This window comes from Eriocheir sinensis, chromosome 61 (genome assembly GCF_024679095.1).
Source record: "Eriocheir sinensis breed Jianghai 21 chromosome 61, ASM2467909v1, whole genome shotgun sequence".
In the NCBI taxonomy this organism is placed as follows: domain Eukaryota; kingdom Metazoa; phylum Arthropoda; class Malacostraca; order Decapoda; family Varunidae; genus Eriocheir; species Eriocheir sinensis.
This window is the reverse complement of record NC_066569.1, coordinates 3,655,911-3,683,762: the sequence shown is the minus strand read 5'-3', so window position 1 is coordinate 3,683,762 and position 27,852 is coordinate 3,655,911. Positions and strand designations below refer to the sequence as shown.

The window sequence follows — 27,852 nt, the reverse complement described above, 5'->3', positions numbered from 1 at the left end:
GTGTCAGAAATACCCAAAGCACTTCTGTCATCTCTGCCGAACTCACTCTGGCAGGTTCGTGAAATAGAAAGTTTGCAATATGATCAGAAAGCAGATTAATACTTACACTATTTTCTCCATATACAACTTTCTTTTATGATACATCTTCCCTTGCGTCCGTACCAATAGGAGCAGTGCGTACAGATCGGCAGACACGCCCTTAATAGTTAAAAGCTGTGATCTCACGACGCACCACGGAGGAAGCCTTGACTCGCATCCTGAGCCGAGAACGTGGTGAGCTGTTTTGGACGTATTAGAGAGAGTGAGAGAGAGAGCGAGTGAGTGCATGTGTGAGAGAGAGAGAGGGAAAGAACAAGCGACTCTATATGTGAATGTGAGAGAGAGTGATTATGTGCGTGTGTGTGCGTGAGAGAGGTAGTGAACATGCAACTCTGTGTGTGTGTACGTGTGAGTGTGAGAGGGACTATGTGTGTGCGTGTGTGTGTGTGTGTGTGCGTCGTCTATACTCTTGTTATGCGCCCAAGTATTTTACCCACTTATTGTTGATGGCAGGACGCGCTCACCGCCAGACTCACTTATAGAACTTATATTACCATTGTGTGTTGTGATGCCCCCTCCTTCCCTCCTACCTCTCTCCCTTCCTTCTCTCCTTCCCTTTCTTCCTTCTTACCCATTTCTCTTTCCCTCCTCTCCTTCTCTCCTCCTTCCCTCCTTCTACCTCTCCCTTTCTTCCTTCTTACCCATTTCTCTTTCCCTCCCTTCCTTCTCTCCTCCTTCCCTCCTTCTACCTCTCTCCCTTTCTTCTCTCCTTCCCTTTCTCCCTTTCATTCCTCTTTATCTCCCTTCTCTCCTCCTTTCCTTCTTATCTCCTCTTCACAGCCCGTACGAACCTAACCTCACCTCTCTCTTGTAACTTCCAAACTTGACTATATTTTCTTGTGTCTATGGTTTGAATATTTTCTCTTGCCTAAAGGTTAAATATCTTCTCTTGCCTGAAGTTTAAATATTCCCTCTTTTCTCTACAGTATAAATATTTTCTCTTTCTATAATCAGTCTTTTCACTCCAGTTTGTCTTGCGTAATCTTTTCCTGCTAAACCTTGTCGCTCTTTCCCTCCCTCCCTTCCTTCCTCCCTTCCTTTCCTTCCTTCCTTCCTTTCTTCCTTCCCTTCCTTTCTTCCATCCCTCCTTCCCTCCTTCCTTCCCTTCCTTCCTTCAACCTCTCCTCCTTTTCTTCCATTTCCTCTTCCCTCCCTTCCTTCCTTCCCTCCTTCCTTCCCTTCCTTGTTATTTATCCTCATTGTTGCCGCATAAAAGATAATAATGATAATAATAATAATAGTAATAATGATAATAATGCTGCCTGTCTCAAATAATCAATAAAGTTTAATATTAGTATGACCGGGGGTGTTTTTATTGTCCTTATTTTCCTGCTTATTGTCATGTATTTTTCCTCCTCCTCCTCCTCTTAATTTTTTTTTTGTGTGTGTGTGCGTGTGTGTTTCTCCTCCTCCTCCTCCTCTTTATTTATTTATTTATTTATTTATTTTTATTTTTATTTATTTATTTATTTATTTATTTATTTATTTATTTATTTTATTTATTTATTTATTTATTTTTTTTTTTTTTTTTGTGTGTGTGTGTGTGTGTGTGTTTCGTCCTCCTCCTCCTCCTCCTCCCCTTTCTTCTTTTTCTCCTTTTTCCTCCTCCTTCCTTCTCTTCCTCTTCCTTCTTCCTCTTTTTTTTTGTCCTATTTCTTCTTCTTCTTCCTCTTTTTCCTCTTCCTCCTTCATTTCTCCTCCTTTGTTTTCTGTCTCATTTCTCCTCTTTCTCCTCCCCCTCTTCCTTCCTCCTCTTCATCTTCCTCCTTCTTCTTATCTCTTATTGTTTGTCTCATTTCTCCACCTCCACCTCTCCTTCCTCCTCTTCTCTTCCTTCTTTTCCTCCTTTTCTTCTTCTTCCTGTTTTCTTTTCGTTTTGTTTTACCTTTTTTTTTTCGTTTGTCACTTTTTTATCCATTTATTATATTTATTAATACGTCTTCCGTTCGATTATTATTAGTACTCTTTTTGGAGCTTCATCTATCCTATACTTGACTTCAAACGTTTATAGAATTCTTTACCCATGCTTCTTTTTATTTATTTATTTATTTTTTAGGCCAGACCGCAATGTTCGTACTAATATATTATGTTTTACACGATATTTTCTTTCTTTATTTATTTTCGGATGTTTTATTTATTGTTTTTTGACTTCCTATATTTTTTTTCTTTCAGACAAGATTGCTGTGTGTGAATTTCTTATGTGATTTTTTATTGATTTATTTCGTTATTTTCTTCACTGATTGTGTTGATTTATTTCTCCATTCTCCCCCCCTCAGTATCTTGTCGCCCTTTCCCTTCATTCTTCCCCAAATTTTCCTCTCCTTTCTACCTCAAATTCTCCTTTTAATTAGTCCATCATATCTAGTTCCCTGTGTCCAGTTACGCCATTTTATTGGGTGGGCTTCGTGGTGCAGTGGTTAGCACACTCAGCTCACAACCGAGAGAGCCCGGGTTCGATTCCCGGGTGGAGTGGAAAAATTTGGGCGGGTTTTCCGATACCCTACGCCCCTGTCCACCCAGCAGTGAATGGGTACCAGGTATTAATTGGGGGTTGTGTCCCGTCTCCTGGTATCTGTTTCCTTCTCCTATAATTCCTTCCCTTCTGTCTCTCTCCGGCATATGACCACAGATGTTGCTCCGACTAAACAAAACTTTCCAACTTTCCCCTTTTTAGTATTACTCTTTTCTTCTCATCATGGTCTGTCATTTCTTATCATTCCTTATCTACTATTACATCTATACCTTGGTCATAATACTAAGGCTGGTATTCTTAAACACTTCTGCTTCCCACATCAACTACTTTCAAAGACCAAAAAGGAGATCAGCTGGGTGCTCATGAGTGCTTCTTCTAGGTTCATGGTACAGAGGAAGGGTCAAACTACCACCAGGGTCATAAAACCACCCCTGGAAACGCCCCAAACTCCTACGAAAGCCTTGTCAAATATGTGTACTAGGTCACGGAAATGTTTAAGAATACGAGCCTTAGCCTACTTTAGCCAGCCTTTCCCTTCACCCTATAACTCTTTAGTCACCCTTGCCCTTCGCCTACGATCTTTATTTACATTATCCCTCATATGTAGCCACCCGTAGTCACCCTCACCCCCATACCCCCATACCCCCAGCCCTCCGTCGCTCCTCCACCGCCACCGTGTCGCCGCTCATGACGCAGCTGATCGAGAATATCCGAGAGAAGCAGCGCGCGGCGAGACATGTACAGCGGATGAACAGCCAGGAGTCGATTCCACAGCCCCAGGGGAAGCTGACGGGGCAGAAGAGGTTCGCGCAGGTGGCCAAGAAGATGGGGATGCAGAGTGTCGTCGCGAATACGTTGATCGCCGGGGCCATGCGTCCAAACCGTCACTCCTCGGTGCTGAATCCGGAGAACCGTCGCCTCTTGGATCTCCAGGGACAGCGATCTCCGGAGGTATAGTGGTGGTGGTGGTGGTGTAGTGGTAGTAATAGTAGTAGTAGTAGTAGTGGTAGTATTTGGCTTTATTTTCAGTTTAATTTTCTATCTTTTCTGTTGTGGTGGTATAACAGTGATGGTGGTGGTGGTAGGGATGGTTGTAGTAGTAGTAGTGGTAGTAAGGTCAGGATGATGTATTTGGTTGTAGTTTTATTAGGCTATTTTTGTATACTTTCTGTGTTCTTAAAATTCATAGATCGCTTGTCAGTATATTTCTTGTTATTTTTGAGGTGGCTGTAGTAGTAGTAGTAGTAATAGTAGTGGTAGTAAGGTCAGGATGTTGTATTTGGTTGTAGTTTTATTAGGCTATTTCTGTATCCTTTCCGTGTTCTTAAAATTCATAGATTATTTGTGAGTATATTTCTTGTTATTTTCTGCTAACAATCTATTTTATTTCATCATTATATTCAGTTATATTGGCAGACGATCTTTCTTTTTCATTCCCATTATTTGTACATTTCTTATTTCATTCCTTCTTCATTGTTCTAGTTCCCCAATGACAACACGGCCTTAGCATAGTTCATTTCATCATTATATTCAGTTATATTGGCAGACGATCTTTCTTTTTCATTCCCATTATTTGTAGGTTTATTATTTCATTCCTTCTTCATTGTTCTGGTTCCTCAATGACAACACATCCTTACCATTGTTCATTTCATCATTATATTCAGTTATATTGGCAGACGATCTTTCTTTTTCATTCCCATTATTTGAAGGTTTCTTATTTCCTTCCTTCTTCATTGTTCTGGTTCCTCAATGACAACACATCCTTACCATTGTTTATTTCATCATCATATTCAGTTATATTGGCAGACGATCTTTCTTTTTCATTCCCATTATTTGAAGGTTTATTATTTCATTCCTTCATTGTTCTAGTTCCCCAATGACAACACATCCTTACCATTGTTCATTTCATCATTATATTCAGTTATATTGGCAGACGATCTTTCTTTTGCATTCCCATTATTTGTAGGTTTATTATTTCATTCCTTCTTCATTGTTCTAGTTCCTCTATGACAACACGCCCTTACCATAGTTCATTTCATTCTAATATTCAGTTTCTTGATCACTATTACGCATTACTTCCTCTCCTTGTGTTGTTATGGTTGGTCGATCACTCCGTCACTGCACTTTCCCAATAACAAAACATCCTTACGGCCGCTTTCACAGTCATTTTGTTTGTTTTGATCGTTACCAATGGCTGTTATCGCCGCTGTAGTATTTCCACGTAAAACTGGCCGATGGGGTAGTGGCGGCTGCGGGGTTAGCCTAGCCTCGCACCTTGCCACACACTCTCAACACCTCTCGCTTCTTCCTCTGCAGCCGCCACTACCCCATAGGCCAGTTTCACGTGGAAAACTATAGTGTCGATCGCCGCCATTGGTAACGATCAAAACAAACGAAGTGACTGTGAAGGCGGCCGTTAATATCTCATCTCGTCCGTTTGCGGCGCCAAGAGAAAACGCCAAAACAATCAATCAATCTCATCTCGTCATTATATATAGTTTCTCCATTACTGTTTATGCATTTTTTTCTCTCCTTGTATTCTTATGGCTGTTCAATGATTGCACTTTCCAAGAGGGAACGCCAAAGTAATCAATCAATCTCATCTTGTCATTATATTTACTTTCTATATTACTGTTTATGCATTTTTTCTCTCCTTGTATTCTTATGGCTGTTTGATGATTGCACTTTCCAAGAGGGAACGCCAAAACAATCAATCAATCTCATCTTGTCATTATATTTACTTTCTCCATTACTGTTTATGCATATTTTTTCTCGCCTTGTATTCTTATAGCTGTTCAATGATTACGCTTTCCAAGAGGGAACGCCAAAACAATCAATCTCATCTCATCATTATATTTACTTTCTCCATTACTGATTATGCATATTTTTTCTCTCCTTGTATTCTTATGGCTGTTCGATGATTGCACTTTCCCGCTAACACAATGTCCCTAGTGTTTCCCCTCCGTCCCTTGGCCAGGTGCCGCGGAAACGCCTCATCATCGGGCAGGACTCATTCGACCTCGACCGCGATGGGCAACTCATGAACGAGGACGAGGAGTGGGAGGCGACGCAGCACGGCACCTCGCCCAACCCCTCGATGGACGACTCAGCAGGGGAGGAGAAGGACGTGGAGGAGGATATATCGGAGGATGCGTCGGAGGGCGGGGAGGGTGCGTCTGACCCCGGGGGATGGCGGCACGGGCCTCTGACACACAAGGACTCGGTGTGGTCGATGGCGAGTTCAGCGACGAGTGTGGACAGCAACGAGGAGGAACTGAGGGACCAGCGACGACGGCTACAGCTCAGCCTGACCCGCCGCGTCTCCTCGGACTCGCAGGAGGCACCCAGCACACCGGCCGAGTCCCTGGATTCATCACTCATGGTACAGTAGCGGAAACAGTTCAAGGGCAAAAAAAAAGGAAATAATAATGAAAAAAAAAGGCCGCTACTCACCCCTTACTCATTTCTACATCTATTCATTCATGTATTCACTTTAATTCATCTTTAAGGTTTTCCACATTATGTATTTATTCCTTTATACATTTTTTATTTATTTTTTTTTTTATTTATTTATTTATTTTATTTATTTTTTTTTTTTTAATGCTGTACCCTTTTTTAATCTCCATTCATAATATGTAAGTAAAAAATTTCCGTAACACGCATTTATTGTTTTTTGTATTTCTCTCTTTATCATTGACGTACCCTAAACTAAACCTTACCTTACATATCATTGACGTACCCTAAACTAAACCTTACCTTACATATCATTGATGTACCCTAAACTAAACCTTACCTTACATATCATTGATGTACCCTAAACTAAACCTTACCTTACATATCATTGATGTACCCTAAACTAAACCATACCTTACATATCATTGATGTACCCTTAACTAAACCTTACCTTACATATCATTGATGTACCCTAAACTAAACCTTACCATACATATCATTGATGTACCCTAAACTAAACCTTACCATACATATCATTGATGTACCCTAAACTAAACCTTACCTTACATATCATTGATGTACCCTAAACTAAACCTTACCTTACATATCATTGATGTACCCTAAACTAAACCATACCTTACATATCATTGATGTACCCTAAACTAAACCTTACCATACATATCATTGATGTACCCTAAACTAAACCATACCTTAGATATCATTGATGTACCCTAAACTAAACCTTACCATACATATCATTGACGTACCCTAAACTAAACCTTACCTTACATATCATTGATGTACCCTTAACTAAACCTTACCATACATATCATTGATGTACCCTAAACTAAACCTTACCTTACATATCATTGATGTACCCTAAACTAAACCTTACCTTACATATCATTGATGTACCCTAAACTAAAATATCATTGATGTACCCTAAACTAAACCATACCTTACATATCATTGATGTACCCTAAACTAAACCTTACCTTACATATCATTGATGTACCCTAAACTAAACCTTACCTTACATATCATTGATGTACCCTAAACTAAACCTTACCATACATATCATTGATGTACCCTAAACTAAACCTTACCTTACATATCATTGATGTACCCTAAACTAAACCTTACCTTACATATCATTGATGTACCCTAAACTAAACCTTACCTTGCATATCATTGATGTACCCTAAACTAAACCTTACCTTACATATCATTGATGTACCCTAAACTAAACCATACCTTACATATCATTGATGTACCCTAAACTAAACCTTACCTTACATATCATTGATGTACCCTAAAGTAAACCTTACCTTACATATCATTGATGTACCCTAAACTAAACCTTACCTTACATATCATTGATGTACCCTAAACTAAACCTTACCTTACATATCATTGATGTACCCTAAACCAAACCTTACCTTACATATCATTGACGTACCCTAAACCAAACCTTACCTTACATATCATTGATGTACCCTAAACTAAACCTTACCTTACATATCATTGATGTACCCTAAACTAAACCTTACCTTACATATCATTGATGTACCCTAAACTAAACCTTACCTTACATATCATTGACGTACCCTAAACTAAACCTTACCTTACATATCATTGGCGTACCCTAAACTAAACCTTACCATACATATCATTGGCGTACCCTAAACTAAACCTTACCTTACATATCATTGACGTACCCTAAACTAAACCTTACCTTACATATTGACGTACCCTTAACTAAACCTTACCTTACATATTGACGTACCCTTAACTAAACCTTACCTTACATATCATTGACGTACCCTAAACTAACTTCTATCTCCTCATCACAATTCCTATCTCCCCGTCACAATTTGTATCTCATCATAACTTCATTTCATTTCATTTTAATTTATGCATTTTTTACTAATCAACGGCGTACCCTAAACTAACATCCACCTTCTTATCACAATGTCAGACCGGGAGCAGCGCAGACTCAGCAGAGCGTCGGCGCGGCCTGCTGAAGCGTCTGGGGAGCAGCAGCAAACGCATCAGTACAAGCAGCAGCCGGGAGGTGGACGAGCTCATCCCAGAGGAGGGGGAGGAGGGGGGCATGGAGGGGGCGCTGCAGGAGGTAATTCGTATGAGCGCTTCCCCATCCTCGTCTTTCTCCTCCCCGGCTGTGCTTTCTGCTCCCCCTGCTTCCACATTGCCTGCTGGGGGTGACGCTGGTGATGGGGGGGTGTCCGTACCATCACACCCTCCACTACTCCGCCCTCACCCTCACCACCACTACCACCTGCACCACCACCACCATCACCACCACCCACAACATGCGCTGCTCGAGACATCCCCTCGGCTCCCACATCTCCAGTCCGCCATGGTACGAACGCTGGAAAGTCTCGGTCACCCCACGGCCCCTCACCCTCACACACACCCCACTACCCTACCCCACACCCCGCAGTACCCGTCACCCCTTCTAAATAGCGTAAGGGGGCATTTAGACGGATTCCAGCTCTCCCTTTTCTCCCCTACGTCATCTACCCCCCCGTCCAACACCCCAGTGCAAAGAGTTGGTATGGGGTTGAGGAGGCAGCAGAGGGTTGAGGAAGGGGGGTTGGGGGTGGGGTCCTCTGCGGCGCCCTCCCATCCCCCTCACCACCACCCCGCCACGACCCTAGGAGAGCAGGTATGTATGGGGGGGGGGGGTAGTGTGTTAGTTTGTTGGTTTACTTGTGGGTGTGTGCATGGGGTGGTGGCTTTTAAGGTGTGTTTTTGTTGTTGTTTTGTGTTGTTATTCCTGTTCTTGTTTTTCTTCTTTTTTTCTTTTTTTTTCTTTCTTTTTTCCTTCTCCTTTTTCTTCTTCCTCGTCTCCTTTTTTTTTGTCTATTCTTTTTCTCCTCCTCCTCTTCCTCCTCCTCCTCCTCCTTTTTCTTCTTCCTCTTCGTCTTTTTTTGTCTTTTCTTTTTCTCCTCCTCCTCCTTCTTCTTCCTCTTCTTTTTCTTCCTCTTCTTCTCTTCCTTTTTGTCTTTCTTCTTTTCCTCCTCCTCCTTTTTCTTCTTCTCCTTCTTTGTCTTCTTCTTCTTCATCTTATTATTGTTCCTATTCTTCATTTTCTTCTTCCTCTTCTTTTTTCCCTTTCTTCTTTTTTCCGTCTCCTTCTCCTTCTTCCTCTTATTTATTATTATTATTATTTTGCTTTTGACGTATTTGCTATCATGTGCTTTCAATTTTGCTTTCCGTCCTGCTTTCGACTGATGATAAAATGATTAGGAAGAAAAGAAAGAGGAGAAGGAGGAGGAGGAAGAGAAAGAGGAGAAGGAGGAGGAGGAAGAAGAGAAAGAGGAGAAGGAGGAGGAGGAGGAGGAAGGGAAAGAAGAGGAGGAGGAGGAGGAAGAAGAGAAAGAGGAGAAGGAGGAGGAGGAAGGGAAAGAGGAGGAGGAGGAGGAGGAGGAGGAGGAAGAGAAAGAGGAGGAGGAGGAGGAGGAAGAGAAAGAGGAGAAGGAGGAGGAGGAAGAGAAAGAGGAAAAGGAGGAGAAGGAGGAGGAAGGGAAAGAGGAGAAGGAGGAGGAGGAGGAGGAAGGGAAAGAGGAGGAGGAGGAGGAGGAAGAGAAAGAGGAGAAGGAGGAGGAGGAAGGGAAAGAGGAGGAGGAGGAGGAGGAGGAAGAGAAAGAGGAAAAGGAGGAGGAGGAGGAGGAGGAGGAGGAGGAGGAAGAGAAAGAGGAGAAGGAGGATACACTAACAAAACTACTAACACTAACAAAACTACCAACACTAACAACATTAGCAAAACACTCACAAAACTAATACTTACACTAACATATCTACTAACACTAACGAAACTATCACTAACTTATCAAGACAAACTAACCTACAGAACACTCACAAAACTAACACTAACATAAACTAACACAGCAACACTAAAAACACTTCCACTTCTTCAGGAGGACCACCACAGAGAAGGAGGCATAGGAGGAGGAGGAGGAGGAGGAGGAGGTAGGCCGAGCGGAGGCGGGGGCAGCGACAGAGGAGGTGGGGGTCTATGTCGCTCGAGCAGTGCCCAATCCGACTCTTCCGGCTTCATGGAGGGGGACGCAGGGGAGGCGGATGGACGTACGGGGCCCTCGACTCACCCGCCATCCACCACCACCACAGCCATAACCACCACCAGTACCTCCACCAGCCACGCCAACTCTCAACGGCAGGTTAGTTTGTCTATACAATCGTGGAGCTCGTGGGTTTTTCGTTTGTAAGGGTAAGGGACTGGTTGTTGAAGGGGGTGTTTTAATGTGGGGTCTTGGGTTTGTAAGACTGTTCACACTATCTCAGCATATTAGCCCCGCCCAGAAGACAGGTTAGTTCGTCTATACATTCGTGGAACTCGTGGGTTTTTTCTTTGTAAGGGTAAGGGACTGGTTGTTGAAGGGGGTGTTTTAATGTTGGGGTTTTGGGCTGCTAAGACTGTTCACACTATCTCGGCATATAAGCCCCGCCCAGAAGACAGGTTAGTTCGTCTATACATTCGTGGAACTCGTGGATTTTTTCTTTGTAGGGGCTAAGGGACTGGTAGTTGAAGGGGGTGTTTTAATGTCGGGGTTTTGGGCAGCTAAGACTGTTCACACTATCTCGGCATATTAGCCCCACCCAGAAGACAGGTTAGTTCGTCTGTACATTCGTGGTACTCGTGTTTTTTGTTTGTAAGGCTAAGGGACTGGTAGTTGAAGGGAGTGTTTTAATGTGGGGTTTTGGGCTTGTAAGACTGTTCACACTATCTCGGCATACAAGCCCCGCCCAGAAGACAGGTTAGTTCGTCTATACATTCTTTTTCTTTGGACTGGTAGTTGAAGGGGGTGTTTTAATGTCGGGTTTTGGGCATGTAAGACTGTTCACACTATCTCGGCATATTAGCCCCACCCAGAAGACAGGTTAGTTCGTCTGTACATTCGTGGTATTCGTGTTTTTTGTTTGTAAGGGTAAGGGACTGGTAGTTGAAGGGAGTGTTTTAATGTGGGGGTTTTGGGCTGCTAAGACTGTTCACACTATCTCGGCATATTAGCCCCGCCCATGAAAGACCAGTAAAAGAGTTCATCACAATATTCAAACTATTATTAGTATCAAATTTCTTAGCTTCACATTATTATTGATCATTTTATTACACATTCTTTGCCTAAAATTGAGAAGGAAATGCAGCCCACCGCATCCCAGCATCCACCAATAAGAGTCAACCTTTCCCAGCATCCACCAATATGATTCAACCTTTCCCAGCATCCACCAATATGATTCAACCTTTCCCAGCATCCACCAATAAGATTTAACCTTTCCCAGCATCCACCAATATGATTCAACCTTTCCCAGCATCCACCAATAAGATTCAACCTATCCCAGCATCCACCAATATGATTCAACCCATCCCAGCATCCACCAATAAGATTCAACCTTTCCCAGCATCCACCAATATGATTCAACCCATCCCAGCATCCACCAATATGATTCAACCCATCCCAGCATCCACCAATATGATTCAACCCATCCCAGCATCCACCAATATGATTCAACCCATCCCAGCATCCACCAATATGATTCAACCCATCCCAGCATCCACCAATATGATTCAACCCATCCCAGCATCCACCAATATGATTCAACCCATCCCAGCATCCACCAATAAGATTCAACCTATCCCAGCATCCACCAATATGATTCAACCTTTCCCAGCATCCACCAATATGATTCAACCTTTCCCAGCATCCACCAATATGATTCAACCTATCCCAGCATCCACCAATAAGATTCAACCTATCCCAGCATCCACCAATATGATTCAACCTTTCCCAGCATCCACCAATATGATTCAACCTTTCCCAGCATCCACCAATATGATTCAACCCATCCCAGCATCCACCAATATGATTCAACCCATCCCAGCATCCACCAATATGATTCAACCCATCCCAGCATCCACCAATAAGATTCAACCTATCCCAGCATCCACCAATAAGATTCAACCTTTCCCAGCATCCACCAATATGATTCAACCCATCCCAGCATCCACCAATATGATTCAACCTTTCCCAGCATCCACCAATATGATTCAACCTTTCCCAGCATCCACCAATAAGAGTCAACCTTTCCCAGCATCCACCAATATGATTCAACCTTTCCCAGCATCCACCAATATGATTCAACCTTTCCCAGCATCCACCAATATGATTCAACCTTTCCCAGCATCCACCAATATGATTCAACCTTTCCCAGCATCCACCAATAAGATTTAACCTTTCCCAGCATCCACCAATATGATTCAACCTTTCCCAGCATCCACCAATATGATTCAACCTATCCCAGCATCCACCAATATGATTCAACCTATCCCAGCATCCACCAATATGATTCAACCTTTCCCAGCATCCACCAATAAGATTCAACCTATCCCAGCATCCACCAATAAGATTCAACCTATCCCAGCATCCACCAATATGATTCAACCTATCCCAGCATCCACCAATATGATTCAACCTTTCCCAGCATCCACCAATAAGATTTAACCTTTCCCAGCATCCACCAATAAGATTCAACCTATCCCAGCATCCACCAATAAGATTCAACCTTTCCCAGCATCCACCAATAAGATTCAACCTTTCCCAGCATCCACCAATAAGATTCAACCTTTCCCAGCATCCACCAATAAGAGTCAACCTTTCCCAGCATCCACCAATAAGATTCAACCTTTCCCAGCATCCACCAAGAAGAGTCAACCTTTCCCAGCATCCACCAATAAGATTCAACCTTTCCCAGCATCCACCAATATGATTCAACCTTTCCCAGCATCCACCAATATGATTCAACCTTTCCCAGCATCCACCAATAAGAGTCAACCTATCCCAGCATCCACCAATATGATTCAACCTTTCCCAGCATCCACCAATATGATTCAACCTATCCCAGCATCCACCAATATGATTCAACCTTTCCCAGCATCCACCAATATGATTTAACCTCACAGTGCTTAATGAGACAGAGGGAGGGGCTTATGTGCCAAGATAATGTGAACAACTATATGTATGGGTTAGTGTTTTATCTGTGGGTTAGCTATCTTGTGGTAGTGTGTGTATCTCCAGGGTCATGGAGAAGAGAGTTAGGTTAGTAGTTACGGATCAGTCCTTAGAATTGCCATTATTTTATTTAGTTAGTGAGTGATAGGAATTGAAAGTAATAGGTAGTAATATATAGTAGACTGATCGTAATGTAGAGAAAGATATGAACAATGAAGCTGAGAATGATTTATTTATTTATTTTACAACAAAGGAGACAGCTCAAGGGCACAAAAATAAGGAAACAATAGTAAAAAAAAAGCCCGCTACTCGCTCCTATGCATTATTTTGGGGGTCATATTTACTGGCTACTCTTCTAAGTCAAGACAAATTCATCTTTCAGAATCTTAAATAGACTTAGATGATTTTAAGAAGGTTTGCCTGATACGCTTTTGATCATTTATGGAAAACCTATTAAAGTCACATTAACCCAGAGTTGCTATACATTTAATTGATTTTGTGACGAGCTTTGACTCTTAAGAACATTCTCACACCTGAACCTAACAATCGTATGACAAGTGGACATCCTCGCTCAACCCCGACACATCACTGGCAAAAAAAAAATGACGAGATTCAAGTTGACATGTAAATAGTGTGGCAAATTCTCTCGCCTTCCCTTTAAACAGACCCCACCAAGCCTAATAACACATGTAGAAATCCGTGCAACTATCTCCTGAAAACACCTCCGCTCCCTTCTTGCCAGAGTACAGGTAACTCTCGATTTACGCGAGTATTGTGTCCTTGAAGAGGTCGTGTAAATCAAAAGCAATGTAAATCAAACAAGAGGTAGGTTTGTACCTTTATTGCCTACTGTATCACTCTGACTCGTCTCCCTCTTGTGGTTCCTCCTCTGGCTGCCCTTCCCCTCGTGGTAGCACAGCAGCGAGGGTGTTGTTGTTGTTGAGTAGCGTGGCAGCGTGGGTACTGTATTGTTGTTCAAGTGGCGCGCGGGAAGAACTGAGCTCAGCTGTGTGGCCGCGGCGTCGTGTGAGTCCAGTTGCGTGAGACATCTGGTGGCCACTCCATAAAATATCGTGTATAAGTGAAAAAAACTTGTAAATTAAACATCTATTTGGATTTTGGACCCCGCGTTATTTCAAAAACACTTAACCAAACTTGCGTAAATCGAGTTACCTGTAGTACTAGAGTGACCCTTGTTTTGTGTGTTCATCTTGCCCCTGTCAAGCTAGAGCAGAGGTCAGCGTGTGCCAGAGCCGAACGCTACAGATTCCCATTAGCGAGTGTGTGTCCAGCGCTCCTATTACCAAAGACTGGACACGAGTATACTAATTTAAGTAGTGTGTATAAATTCCCAGATACCCTTCACAAATAAACCGAACCATGTATAAAGAGCAGACAGTATGATGTAGCCACTAACACTAACAAACACACACACACACATACTAAAGCTTTTTGTGTTGTTTACTTGTCTTTCTGTTTATGTTGTTTTGTTTTGTTTTCTTCTTTGTCTTCTTCTCTGCAAGTCCCCTCCTGGTTCTCTCTCACTCTTTCTCTCTCTTTCCCTTTTTTTATCTCCATCTCTTTCTTATCTTTCCCTCCTCTCCTTCCTTCTTCCCTCCTGTTTTTCCCCCCCCTCTCTTCTCTCTCTCTCTCTCTCTCTCTCTCTCTCTCTCTCTCTCTCTCTCTCTCTCTCTCTCTCTCTCTCTCTCTCTCTCTCTCTCTCTCTCCTTTCCTTCCTTCCTTCTTTCCTCATATTTTCTTCTCCCTCCTTCCCTTCCTTTCCCTCTCTCTTTTCCTCCTTTCCAACCTGGGGGGCTTCGTGGTGCAGTGGTTAGCACACTCGACTCACAACCAAGAGAGCCTGGGTTCGATTCCCAGGCGGGGTGGAAAAATTTGGGCGGCTTTTCCAATACCCTACGCCCCTGTCCACCCAGCAGTGAATAAGTACCAGGTATTAATCAGGGGTTGTGTCCCGTCTCCTGGGATCTGTTCCCTTCTATAATTCCTTCCCCTTCTGTCTCTGGCATATGACCACAGATGTTGCGCCGACTAAATGAAACTTTCCAACTTTTTCCTTTCCAACCTCTCCTATTTTTCCTTCCTTTCCTTCCCTCCTCTCTCTCCCTCCTCTCTTCCCAGCATACATTAACAAACATCTCTCGTGTAGCATAGCGGTGTGGTGTGTCGTGTGGGCGTGTCCATGCATGTTGTAGTGACCCTTGGGGTGTGCGTGTGGTGTGTACAGGTCTACTGGTGGTGGAGCAAGGACAGCGCCAGCAGCATTGACACCATCCGACAAATTCCACTCAACCGCACATCCGCCGTGAGCTTCGAGACTCCAGAGCTGTCACCCGGAATGCCGTCAGTCTCGTCACCCGTCAACGCAGCCTGTGACATCGGCATGGGGGCTGTAGGGGCTGCGGGGACGCCTCCTATCCAACACTCCCATAGTCTGGACTGCTGTTTCCCACCCACACACCCTTCCACGCATCCCTCCGCCCGGAACTCCACCCCACTCCACTCTAGTCATAGTTTAGATGCCACACCTTCCGCTTTCCATGCCTATAGACCTAACGTAGAGCTAGGGGTGGGAGGGGTGACGGGGGATATGCCTCTGTCGCCCCCCATCCCACCCTGTCCGCTGTGCATCCCTGTAAATTCAACCTTTGTCACCCCATCCACCCTACCCCCTGCACCTCCCATACCGACAAACAGACTCAGACAGCGACGGCTCTCCCTACCTGAACCCCTGCCAGCCCCCAGCCCCCCCCCAGTGTGGACATATGGGGGGGAGGATGTGGCTTCGACCCCTCCCCTCCATTGCGCATCCTCTTATGATTACCACCACCTTCCCTCCCCCCACCCCAGACCACAGAGGCTTCAGCGCTCCCACACCTCCCCCGCCCCCTCCACCTCCACCTCCACCCACCACAACCCCCTCCACCACACACCACCACCACCACCACAGCCCACTCCCTTGGTAAGTACGGTGCTGTTTTGGTTGAGTTTGTGGCTCGGTTTTCTTTTTTGGTTGTGGTTGTAAGTGGGTAGTATTTTTGTTTGTTTGTTTGTTTGTTTGTTTATTGTTTTATGTGCTTGAGTTTATTTTGTAGTGGTAAAAAGGTGTGTATTATTGTTTGTTTTGTTTGTTGATGTGTGAATGTTGTGGTATTGAACGGGAAAGATGTGATGTAGGGAGCCGTCTTATTTTATCATTTTGAGTATTTCTTAGTAGTATTTTTAGGTACTGGTAAATAATGAGTGAGATAGAGAAAGAGAGGAGAGAGAGGGGCTGTGAATAAAGGGAGAATTAGAGAAAGGAAGAAAAAAGATAGACAGGGCAGATTGTATGATAGAATAGTATAATAGCCTAGTTTAATAGGAGTATATAGTATAACAGTATAGTATAGGGTATTGTACTAGTTGACTGCAAAAATAATAGATGTGTGGGACCTTATGTTTTGCGATACGTTAACCAATAGCCTGAAAAGTATATACAATAGTTCGGTTTCGATTTTATACGGATTGTCATAGATCTTTTAGGATTTTTAACCCGGTAGCTGCGGGGGTCATGTTACTTAGGTTAGGTTAGGTTAAGTTAAAGGCCCCTCTAAGTAAAATAATGAGAAAAAACATCACTAACCACCACCACCACCATTATCACTAACCACCACCACCACCACTACCACCACTCACCACCACCACCACCACTAACCACTGCCACTAACCACCACCACCACCATCACCACCACCACTAACCACCACCACCACCAACCACCACCATCACTAACCACCACCACCACCACCACCATCACTAACCACCACCACCACCACTAACCACCACCACCACCATTACCACTACTCATCACCACTAACCACCACCACCACCACTTCTAGCTGCCATCACCACCACCACCACCACTTCTAACCGCCATCACCACCACCACTTCTAACCACCACCACTAACCACCACTTCTAACCACCACCACCACTACCACCACCACCATCACCACTCCCTCCCTCCCCCAGAGCCTCCTAAACACTCTTCAGCGCTACCAACACCAGCTGGCGGAGCAGGAGCGTCTGTCCAACCACCTGCACCGCCTGGCCCTGGACACTGCGCTGCACCCGGCGAACCACCACCACCTCGTCCTCCACCAGCTGAGGAGTGTGAGGGCCATCCGCACGGCCATCCGAGCAGAAGTCATCCACATGGAGAACCTCTTGGCCCAGGGGCGTCCAGACTCCTTCGGCCACGCTTGTCTCTCTAACGTCGTGGCCCAGGTGAGGGACACGGCCATACGCACACACGCACACACACATGGAGGGACTGACATATAAAGAGAGACTTAAGGAAATGGACTTATCAACACTAGAACAAAGAAGAGAAAGAGGAGACCTAATACAAATATATAGGCTATTGAGTAAAATGGAAGAAGTAGATAACGAGAAATTGCTACTAAGAGAAGAACCTTCCAGCAGGAATACTAGAGGACATAGTAAAAAGTTGAGGAAGGGAAGATGCTCAAGAGACATAAAGAAATATAGCTTCCCACAAAGAAATATAGAGCTTTGGAACAGACTAAGTGAAGAAATAGTATCGGCGAAGAGTGTGCAGAGCTTCAAGGAAAAGTTGGATAATTACAGATACGGAGACGGGACCACACGAGCGTAAGCCCAGGCCCTGTAAAATTACAACTAGGTAAATGAATTTAAAGCCAAACTGGATAATAAGCGTTATGGAGACGGGACAGCACGAGCCTAGTATGACTCTTTTCCTGTATTTCACAACTAGGTAAATACACTAACGCACAGGTAAATAGGTAAACACACACACACACACACACACACACACACACACACACACACACATACACAGTGGATGAAAGGGAGAGAGAAAGATGAGGAAAGTAGAAGGAGGAGGAGGAGAAGGAGATGAGAGAAAATGATAAGTGTAGGAAGGAAAAGGAAGAAGTGATAAATAAGGAGTAAGATAAAGGAAGAGAAGAGAGGGAAAATTAGAGAAGGAAGGGAAGAAGATAGACAGGGAAGGTTGTATGATAGAATAGTATAATAGCATAGTCTAATAGTAGTATATAGTAAAATAGTACAGTATAGGGTATTGCATTGGTAGTATATAGCATAGTACAGAGTATAGGCTTTAGTATTAACCCGTCTGGCTATTATTGTATGGATTTTTTTTTTCACTGGCAGCCTGGGTAACATACTCCTTTAACTCTGCCACTGTGATTGGCACGGATTTTGCCCTCACTGGTAGCCTGGTAACATACACTCCCAGGTCTTTCTCTGCCTCTGTGGTGGATAGTGGAGTGTTTCCCATGTGGTATTGGTGTGCTGGATATCCCTTCACTGGTAGCCTGGTAACATACACTCCCAAGTCTTTCTCTGCCTCTGTGGTGGATAGTGGAGTGTTTCCCATGTGGTATTGGTGTGCTGGATATCCCTTCACTGGTAGCCTGGTAACATACACTCCCAGGTCTTTCTCTGCCTCTGTGGTGGATAGTGGAGTGTTTCCCATGTGGTATTGGTGTGCTGGATATCCCTTCACTGGTAGCCTGGTAACATACACTCCCAGGTCTTTCTCTGCCTCTGTGGTGGATAGTGGAGTGTTTCCCATGTGGTATTGGTGTGCTGGATATCGCTTCACTGGTAGCCTGGTAACATACACTCCCAGGTCTTTCTCTGCCTCTGTGGTGGATAGTGGAGTGTTTCCCATGTGGTATTGGTGTGCTGGATATCCCTTCACTGGTAGCCTGGTAACATACACTCCCAGGTCTTTCTCTGCCTCTGTGGTGGATAGTGGAGTGTTTCCCATGTGGTATTGGTGTGCTGGATATCCCTTCACTGGTAGCCTGGTAACATACACTCCCAGGTCTTTCTCTGCCTCTGTGGTGGATAGTGGAGTGTTTCCCATGTGGTCTTGGTGTGCTGGATATCCCTTCACTGGTAGCCTGGTAACATACACTCCCAGGTCTTTCTCTGCCTCTGTGGTGGATAGTGGAGTGTTTCCTATGTGGTATTGGTGTGCTGGATATCCCTTCACTGGTAGCCTGGTAACATACACTCCCAGGTCTTTCTCTGCCTCTGTGGTGGATAGTGGAGTGTTTCCCATGTGGTATTGGTGTGCTGGATATCCCTTCACTGGTAGCCTGGTAACATACACTCCCAGGTCTTTCTCTGCCTCTGTGGTGGATAGTGGAGTGTTTCCCATGTGGTATTGGTGTGCTGGATATCCCTTCACTGGTAGCCTGGTAACATACACTCCCAGGTCTTTCTCTGCCTCTGTGGTGGATAGTGGAGTGTTTCCCATGTGGTATTGGTATGCTGGATATCCTTCACTGGTAGCCTGGTAACATACACTCCCAGGTCTTTCTCTGCCTCTGTGGTGGATAGTGGAGTGTTTCCCATGTGGTATTGGTGTGCTGGATATCCCTTCACTGGTAGCCTGGTAACATACACTCCCAGGTCTTTCTCTGCCTCTGTGGTGGATAGTGGAGTGTTTCCCATGTGGTATTGGTGTGCTGGATTTCCCCTCCCAAGGTACAGGACTTTACATTTCTCTTCATTGAATTGTAGCAGCCACTTTTTGTTCCACTCCTGTAGCTTGGTGAGGTCTACTTGTAGGAAATCCACAGTCAACAGGTTATTAGAATCAGCTCCACTTTCTTAACGCACTTTCCTTTACGCAGATGATGGTGCTTCTCCAACAACAGTCAGAATTGTGCCAGGACCTCGAGATGCTCACCCTAGTCACCCCAGAGTCCCCTGAGACCCCCAGCACACCCCAGGATGGCCACGCACCCCCATGGCTATCCCCCAGCCACCCGAGCACCCCTACACACACCCACAGCGACACGACATTGAATTTCACCCGTCCCTCCTCTGTTACGTCCCACCCTGCACCCCTGACACCCTTTACGCATCACCCCACGCCCCCTGACAGTCTTATCCACCCCACACCCCTTACACCCCTCTCACAGCCTATTGAAGGGGAGAATATGACGTCCACCCCTTCCACCTTCCACCCCACATCCCGCACGGCGCACTCCGCCTCCCCCATCACCCCCTTGGCACCGCGTATCCTCCCCAATGCCTCCCACACACCCCCATGCACACCTTCCTCCCCGCCCCCTTCGAGCTATTCCTCCTTGGATGTTAACTGGAGTCTGAGGCGTTCCCCGATGAGCTTAAGGGATGAGAGGCGGGGAGTTGGGGAGGAGAAGGGTGGGGAGAGGAGGAGCCAGTCTGTGCCGCTCTCCTCATCGACTGTTTTTAATCACCCCGAGGTTAGTTTGTGTGTTTGTTTGTTATTGTTTTTATTCTTATTATTTATTATTCTTGTTTTTATTTTTATGAGAAGGTTGATTTTTTGTTGTTTTTACTTAGTTGTTTTTGTGCTTGTTTGTTTGTTTTCAAGATGTCAGGGTGGAAGAAAAAGTCAGGCATCTTTTATTTTTATTTGTTTTTTATATTATCATTATTATTATTATTATTATTTTCTTTATTATGTGCTGAAGGAGCCATGATAAAATAAGGTTCCAGGTATTGTTTTAATTTATTGACTTTATTATTATTATTATTTTTTATTTTTTTTTATTTACCTATTTTGCATTAGCATTTTCCAGCAGGCATTGTCTTTATCATCTTCTGCCTATCATGTTTTTGTCATTTATTAATATTGATTACTTGTATATTCCATCACTTATCTTTTTATCAATGGCCTGTTTATTTATTTTTTTCTGTTTTTTTCTCATCAATCAAGCAGCCACAAAGTATTAATGTCACTGGTATTTTTTTTCTTTTCGATCCACAAAGAATCTCGTTTTATATTTCATCAGTCTTTTTTTATCTACCATTGTTTCTCTTTTCTATCTTATATAATTATTGAATATTTTATCTTTTCTAATCTCTTCTTTTCCCTTATAATTCACCACTCTCTCCCTCCCCGGTCAGGTGGCTCTGTTGGTGCAGAACGAGGTGCAGAACAGGACATCAGGACTCCACCAGCAGCTCCTTCAGCAGACCCAGGACGTGGCGGACATCAAGGGGATGCTGCAAGCCCTTCTGTCCCGGCTAAAGTAACCTAGACACACCAGGGGCAAGGGAAGGGGTAAACTGTCCTATACGAGGCAGGGGAGGAAGGGCAGGGTCTGTCTTCTGTTCCTGTATCTGCCAGCAAGGAGTTGTGTGTCCCCTTAAGTGTCTCCTCTCCCTGGTCCCTGTCCTATACGAGGCAGGGGAGGAATGGCAGGGTCTGTCTTCTGTTCCTGTATCTGCCAGCAAGGAGTTGTGTGTCCCCTTAAATGTCTCCTCTCCCTGGTCCCTGTCCTATACGAGGCAGGGGAGGAAGGGCAGGGTCTGTCTTCTGTTCCTGTATCTGCCAGCAAGGAGTTGTGTGTCCCCTTAAGTGTCTCCTCTCCCTGGTTCTGTCTAAGGGTCAATTCTGCTTGGCTTGCGTTGTTTACATTTACTCAGTTTAGTCATAAGAGTGAGGGTTGAAAGGGGCTAAGGCTTGGGTCCGTTCTTAGACGTCTCTGGCTCCTATTACGGCTGTTTCGCAAGGCCACAGAGAAGGTTATCCGGGTTTTCATCTGCGATTTTCCCATTCAAGATGTAGAGGTCATGTAAAACTATCACCAGCACCGCAAAACAGACCATGAAAACCCCCCAGGAACTTCTACTATGGGAGGCTTTTCAGACTATCACCAGCATCACTAAACAGTCCATGAAAACCCCCCAGGAACTTCTACTATGGGAGGCTTTTCAGACTATCACCAGCATCACTAAACAGTCCATGAAAACCCCCCAGGAACTTCTACTATGGGAGGCTTTTCAGACTATCACCAGCATCACTAAACAGTCCATGAAAAGCCCCAAGGAACATACTACGAGAGGCTCTTTGAATAGGCGAACACTGAGGGTCCGAGATGTGTGGGAATACGGACTTCGGTTGACTTACTCTTTCCGAAGGTGTTTGGGTTACGTTTCGGTGGCTTTAGCTGGGTTACGGAAGGTCTCGTTTTCACTGTGTGTGTGTGCGTGCGTGTGTGTGTGTGTTAGTCATATCAGGCATGCGAGGTGACGGGTGAACTATTTAAAAAGAGGCAATACTTGTGATAGAGTTATGAGTTATTAAGCGCCAGTTGGAAAAAAGTACAGAATATGACCGACGACTTTATTTATTTTTGGGGGAGTGGATATCACGTCCTTGCATCTCTTCATTCGTTAGCTGATTGATAGAAAACAGGAAGGGGAAACTATTTAAAACTTGAAGCAATAATGATGCGATAGAGCGAACGAACTCACTGTGCCTGCCAGTCCGATGTGTTTTGGGCTGACGATTCTTTGCGTATTTCCTCTGTTCGTATTTTTTTCTTTTTTTTTCCTCTTTGTTTTGCTTCCTTATTTATCTCCCTTATGTGTTCATCCTTGTCGTTTATTCCTACGTATCTTGGCGGGTGATTTTTTTATGTTTTAATTCCGTGTCTGTTTTTTGGTTTTATTTCTTTTGTTTTTATTTTTATTGCTGGTTATGTTTCTTCGTTTATCTTTCTTCTATGTTATTCTTTTGTATTTTCTTTGTTTGTGTCCTTATTCTTGTCATTCATCGATTATTTTCTGTTTATTTCCCTCCTATGTATCTTTTTTTCTTTTCGTATTTCTCCTTCTTTGCGTTCATTCATTTTTGTCGCTTTTCTTCATCTCTTTCGTCTTTGTATTTCTTTATTCTTTCTTGTAATTCTTTGTGTGTCTTTATTTCCTGTTGCGATTCTCTCTTTTATTTCCTTCCTCTATATCTCTCCTTCATTATTGCTCTTCCTTCATCTCCTTCGTCTTTGTATTTCTTTATTCTTTCCTATAATTCTTTGTGTATCTTTATTTCTTGTTGCAGCTCTCTCCTTTATCTCCTTCCAGTCTATATCTCTCTTCCTCATTATTGCTCTTTCTTAACTTCCTTCATTTTCACCATTATTATTCATTACAATTATTTCTGTATCTCCTCTGCTTATATTTTATCTTTCATATACTTTCTACGACAACGCTGAGGAGGGAGAGACGGCAAGGCTCACTCACCAACACACTAACTCAGCATCTCACGTTTACTCACTCAAGATAACGTATTTATTTGATCAGTTTGTTAGATGCTGTTACGGGGACGTCCAGTGTGATGGGAGAGCTTGTCTGGGTGCTTCTGTGGTCTGTATACTCACGATCATTGGTATAACTTGTCTATAATCTACCCTTATATGCATCTCCCCAGTCCAGTGTCATAAAGGATCATTTTATCATTTTTTGTCCAGTTTTGTGTTTTAGAATTTGTTTTACTATTTCATTCTTCAATCATTATTTTATTAGGTATAGATTTTAATTTCACTTTTTTTCTATTCTTATGGTGTCCAGTATAGCGTCTTATAGGATTCGTTTTCTTTTTTTTGTTGTTGTTTTTAGTGTTTTAGAAGAATTTATTTTACTATTTCATTCTTCAATCATTATTTTATTAGGTATAGATTTTAATTTCACTTTTTTTTTGCTCTTATGGTGTCCAGTAAAGCATCTTATAGGATTCATTTTATCATTTTTTATGCAGTTTAGTGTTTTAGAAGAATTTGTTTTAGTATTTCACTCTTCAATCATTATTTTATTAGGTATAGATTTTAATTTCATTTTTTTTATTATGAGGTCCAGTATAGCATCTTAAAGGATTTTTTTTTTTTTTTTTTTTTTTTTTTTTTTTTTATAAGAAGAAGAAGAAGAAGAAGGATATTTTATTATTACACCCTTCAATCATTATTATTTTTCATAAACTACATTTGAATTCCACAATTTCTATTATGATGTCGATTTTAGCCTCTTATAGAATTCATTTTATATCATTTTTTGTCCGATTTAGCGTTTTATAAGAACACATTATATTACTGCGCCTTGAATCATTGCTATATTAGGTATACTACATTTGAATTCCACCTTTTTTTATTACTATTATCATGTCAATTTTAGCGTCTTATAGAATTCATTTTATATTATTTTTTGTCCATTTCAACATTTTATTAGAGCTCATTTTATTAGAACATCCTCAAATCATTTATCATATTAGGTGTACAACATTTTTATTTTTAACTTTTTTTTTTTTTTATTATAATGTCAAGTTTAGTGTCTTATAGAATTCATTATATCATTTTTTGTCCATTTTAACATTTTATTAGAACTCATTTTATTATAACATCCTCGAATCATTTATTATATTCGGTGTACAATTTTAATTCCACTTTTTAATCATCATTACGTCCAGTTTTTATTTTCTATTCTATTATTTAACTTTATGTGTGCTGAAGAGGGATGGGAGTGATGTTCTTATTTCTCCTTCATCCAGATATACATTTTCTATCATTGTTATTGTTTTTGTCGGCGGGCTTTTATGTCGTAACCGTGTATCATCGAGTGGGCGTGGCGGCTTCGGTGGTGTGTGTGTGTGTGTGGTGTGTGTGTGTGTGTGTGTGGGGCCACCATCACCCCCACCATTCCAATGTGATGCTTGACTGTGATGGTGGAGAGGCGAAGTCCAGGGCCGGCAAGTCCGTGTGAGTCCTGCTGGGAGTGACTTGCATCCACCAGTGTGTGTGTGTGTGGGTCGTATTTTAAAACATTTCACCGTTCAAGTTCACATATTTGACAAGGCTTTCGTATGAGATGAGGGCATTTCCAGTAGTTTTATGACCCTGGTGGTAGTTTGACCCTTCCTCAGTAGCGTGAGCCTAAAGAAACACTCATTAGAACCCGACTGATCTCTTTTTTTGACCTTGAGAAATAGTTGAAGTGAGAAGCGAAAGTGTCTTATAATATCGGCCTGTGTGTAGTATGATGTTTATTTCTACTGGACCATTTTATTTTTTATGTTTATGTTCATTATAGTTGTTGTGGTCCATGAAATATACTGATAATGTGTGTGTGTGTGTGTGTGTGTGTGTGTGTGTCATGGTCCTGTCCCGCCTACAGTCTCCGCCTCTCGCTGTCCTGTGTTGTTGGGGGTCTGTCGGCGCTGCGTTCCATACTCATCTTGGCTCAAACACTTCCATTACATACTTAGAGATGCATAGATAATATATTTATGGCCATATTGGGTAATCATTCCGAACACTAACGTTCCACGTTTATTTTCTCTGTGATTCAGTCAAAACACAAAACTTGCCTGAAAACAATCTCAGTGAGTCTTGGGTGGTTGGTCTTCTGAATAATTGCCTTGTATTCATGTATTTGTTATGTAAAGATTGCAGAAGTTTATATAAGCTGAGATATTGTTGCTTGGCTGTTGTGCCTTGGGGAGCCTGCGAGGCATCCTGTAACTGTTGTATAGTGAATGTTCCGTAGCTCAGCCTAGTGATCTAGCTTCCAGCTGTGCATTTTAGTCTTTAAAAAGACAGTTAGTCATCCTGCATATATAATTTAAAGACAATAACTTAAAGCATATATATATACTCGTGATGTGCATATTGTATCGTAGTTGCTTCATGATGAACAAGATTTATTTAATGTATGTTAGATGTCCCGTTTATGTCCGTGTGAGGCTGCCTAGCCCTAAACTGCGTGGCTGAGCGTGGCCGCCAGCCTCCAGATAAGCGGCTGTTACTCACTCCCAAGGCCGAGGGAATGAGACGATGGTCCTGTGCATCACGTCTGCAGACCTTACTCGGAGAACACTGCTCCACTGTGTCCCTGAAGCTCCTGAAATGTGTCCATCTACCTAATATTTAATTCCTGGCGACTCTTCCAAGGGGCCGACCACAGCAGGGAAGGCACCAGACGACCCCTCCAGCCATAACCATTGTGTCCTAACTGATCAAGAGACAAACAAAAATAACCTCCATGGTCTTCCAATCTGCCGCTCCTGAAGTTAGACAAGCTGCTAGAAGTGAATGATAAAATGTCAGCTCCGGTGATGTCTCTGTGTTCGATTGATCAAGAGAGAAACTAAAACAATCTTCTCGTTCCTCCAATACACTGCTCAAGAGTTAAAACAAGCTGCCAAAAGTGGGATAAGATGTTCGTTCCAGCGATGTCTTCCACGTAACCTGTCTTCCCACTTCCGCAATAACCCGAAAGCAACGTTCACACACTCATTCATTACTCCTGTGCCGTGCTGCTGCTGTCGTCACACCCCGGGCCTGCAAGGTAAACGAAAAAAAACAGGTTCCTTGCCACCCACCGCATGTGTGCTGTCCCCCCCCCGCCAGATTTGTGTTCGGTTACGGTTCTTGTTCACGGCACTGTGTTCTCTCGGTTCACTTCCCGCCACTGTCCTAGGCAATACAGTGCACCCTCTATTTAACGCATGATAGCTACTAAAGAAATTCCTGGTAAATGAGAGGTTATTGCAGTGGGATTTATCGTTTTTAAGACTGATAGTTTTTTTATGTGTGTGTGTGTGTGGAGTCAGCTCAAGGGTGTGTTATATGAAAAGCCTTATGAGAAGTGTGTTAAATGGAGGGTTTACTGCTGTCCTTACATGTCCTTATCTCCAGTGATGAGTTATATGCATATGCTAGAGATTCTGAAAAGGCAAAGCAATAACCCAATGTTTACACCAGATACTTTAGACGTCGTATCAGTATTTGTTAACAGTTATGAAGCTAGTTTGACTTTTTTATTTCGTTGTTGGAAAGGCGTTATCCAGAAGTGTTGTATTTTCCCACAGTTGTCGACATGTTAGAAACTATTTTCCCACAGTTGTCGACATGTTAGAAACTATTTTCCCACAGTTGTCGACATGTTAGAAACTATTTTCCCACAGTTGTCGACATGTTAGAAACTATTTTCCCACAGTTGTCGACATGTTAGAAACTATTTTCCCACAGTTGTCGACATATTAGAAGCTCTATTTTCCCACAGTTGTCGACATATTAGAAGCTCTATTTTCCCACAGTTGTCAACATATTAGAAGCTCTATTTTCCCACAGTTGTCAACATATTAGAAGCTCTATTTTCCCACAGTTGTCAACATATTAGAAACTCTATTTTCCCACAGTTGTCGACATATTAGAAACTCTATTTTCCCACAGTTGTCGACATATTAGAAACTCTATTTTCCCACAGTTGTCGACATATTAGAAACTCAAGTCATAAAAAGTGTGTAAAGAGTTAACAAAACTAACTAACCATGCCTTAAAAAAAAATGGGTCATAAAAGACAAATAAGCCACATTGTTGTTGACGAAGACTAATACGACGTTTAAAGAGTCATGTGTTAGTCTAAGGTGTCTGTTAACAGTGGTCATTGCTCTGGTTCCTTTCCTAAACCCATATATTATTTAACCCAGAGCTGTGATTTCCCTGGCACTGGAGAGAACATTTGTCATGGGGTATGTTCGCCAAGTCTGATAATGCACCAAGTAATTATCACACCAGAAAAAGAATTAGCTAGCAATAGTATAAATCTGAACTATTGGCACTGATGCTCTACTAATTGAAATGTTTGTCAAGTTATCTCTATCAATCCAGTTAATTCTCATATCAGGAAAACAAATTATGCCTTGGGAAATTAATCAAAGGTATAAATCTGAACTATTGCCCTTAATGATCTACCAATTCAAATCCACCATTCCAGTCAATAGTAATCATAGCAGAGAAATTTATTACTTTGAGAAAATTGAGCAGAGGTTGAAAACTGAATTATTACACTCAATTATCCATGCACGTATTTGGCGAACATACTCTAACCTTCCAGACGTCAAGAATTGCTCACAACAAATTCTGTACGACA

The 27,852-nt window shown here is 42.8% G+C and overlaps 2 protein-coding genes and 2 long non-coding RNA genes across 18 annotated transcripts in view; 2 read left to right on the top strand and 2 right to left on the bottom strand.

Moving 5' to 3' along the window:
- Positions 1 to 23,824, top strand: part of LOC126986169 (uncharacterized) — a 73,803-nt gene extending 49,979 nt beyond the window's left edge. For 4 of the 5 annotated variants that reach the window (XM_050842093.1, XM_050842091.1, XM_050842090.1 and 1 more), the window contains 7 exons: positions 3,222 to 3,523; positions 5,550 to 5,954; positions 8,004 to 8,714; positions 9,970 to 10,230; positions 17,107 to 17,361; positions 19,788 to 20,384; positions 21,052 to 23,824. In XM_050842093.1, the coding sequence (XP_050698050.1) occupies positions 3,222 to 3,523; positions 5,550 to 5,954; positions 8,004 to 8,714; positions 9,970 to 10,230; positions 17,107 to 17,361; positions 19,788 to 20,384; positions 21,052 to 21,180 (2,660 nt within the window). In that variant the 3' untranslated portion in view covers positions 21,181 to 23,824. Of the gene's footprint in view, positions 1 to 3,221; positions 3,524 to 5,549; positions 5,955 to 8,003; positions 8,715 to 9,969; positions 10,231 to 15,945; positions 16,058 to 17,106; positions 17,362 to 19,787; positions 20,385 to 21,051 lie in introns of those variants that run through there. The other variant, XM_050842092.1, reaches the window with a different exon arrangement.
- LOC126986176 (uncharacterized) lies at positions 346 to 1,443 on the bottom strand. Its single transcript, XR_007739369.1, has 2 exons — positions 789 to 1,443; positions 346 to 718 (listed from the first exon to the last, which is right to left on the bottom strand). It is a non-coding gene; the product is annotated as an uncharacterized LOC126986176 (long non-coding RNA).
- On the bottom strand, positions 10,868 to 14,695 carry LOC126986174 (uncharacterized). Of its 3 annotated transcripts, none has more exons than XR_007739365.1 (5): positions 12,992 to 14,695; positions 12,782 to 12,931; positions 12,032 to 12,751; positions 11,702 to 11,791; positions 10,868 to 11,401 (listed from the first exon to the last, which is right to left on the bottom strand). It is a non-coding gene; the product is annotated as an uncharacterized LOC126986174 (long non-coding RNA). The 3 variants fall into 3 exon arrangements; XR_007739367.1 differs by lacking the exon at positions 12,782 to 12,931 and having other exon boundaries at positions 12,032 to 12,541; positions 12,602 to 12,631; XR_007739366.1 differs by lacking the exon at positions 12,782 to 12,931 and having other exon boundaries at positions 12,032 to 12,721; positions 12,962 to 14,695.
- LOC126986170 (uncharacterized) lies at positions 18,329 to 19,777 on the top strand. 9 transcript variants are annotated; one of them, XM_050842097.1, is made up of 3 exons: positions 18,329 to 18,673; positions 18,773 to 19,366; positions 19,465 to 19,777. In XM_050842097.1, exons 1-3 carry the CDS (start codon positions 18,417 to 18,419, stop codon positions 19,766 to 19,768), a joined length of 1,155 nt encoding a protein of 384 aa, XP_050698054.1. In that variant the 5' UTR covers positions 18,329 to 18,416; the 3' UTR covers positions 19,769 to 19,777. The 9 variants fall into 9 exon arrangements, with proteins under 9 accessions (XP_050698054.1, XP_050698058.1, XP_050698059.1 ...); XM_050842101.1 differs by having other exon boundaries at positions 18,329 to 18,871; positions 19,070 to 19,366; XM_050842102.1 differs by having other exon boundaries at positions 18,329 to 18,970; positions 19,169 to 19,366.
- Positions 23,825 to 27,852: the final 4,028 nt, after the last annotated feature.

Bases quoted from the DNA above. Each gene is read 5' to 3' on its own strand.
- LOC126986170 (XM_050842095.1), top strand. From the start codon at position 18,417: ATGTGGTATTGGTGTGCTGGATATCCCTTCACTGGTAGCCTGGTAACA. The intron at 19,367-19,464 runs GTCTTTCTCTGC...ATACACTCCCAG, and splicing joins CTGGTAACATACACTCCCAG to GTCTTTCTCTGCCTCTGTGG.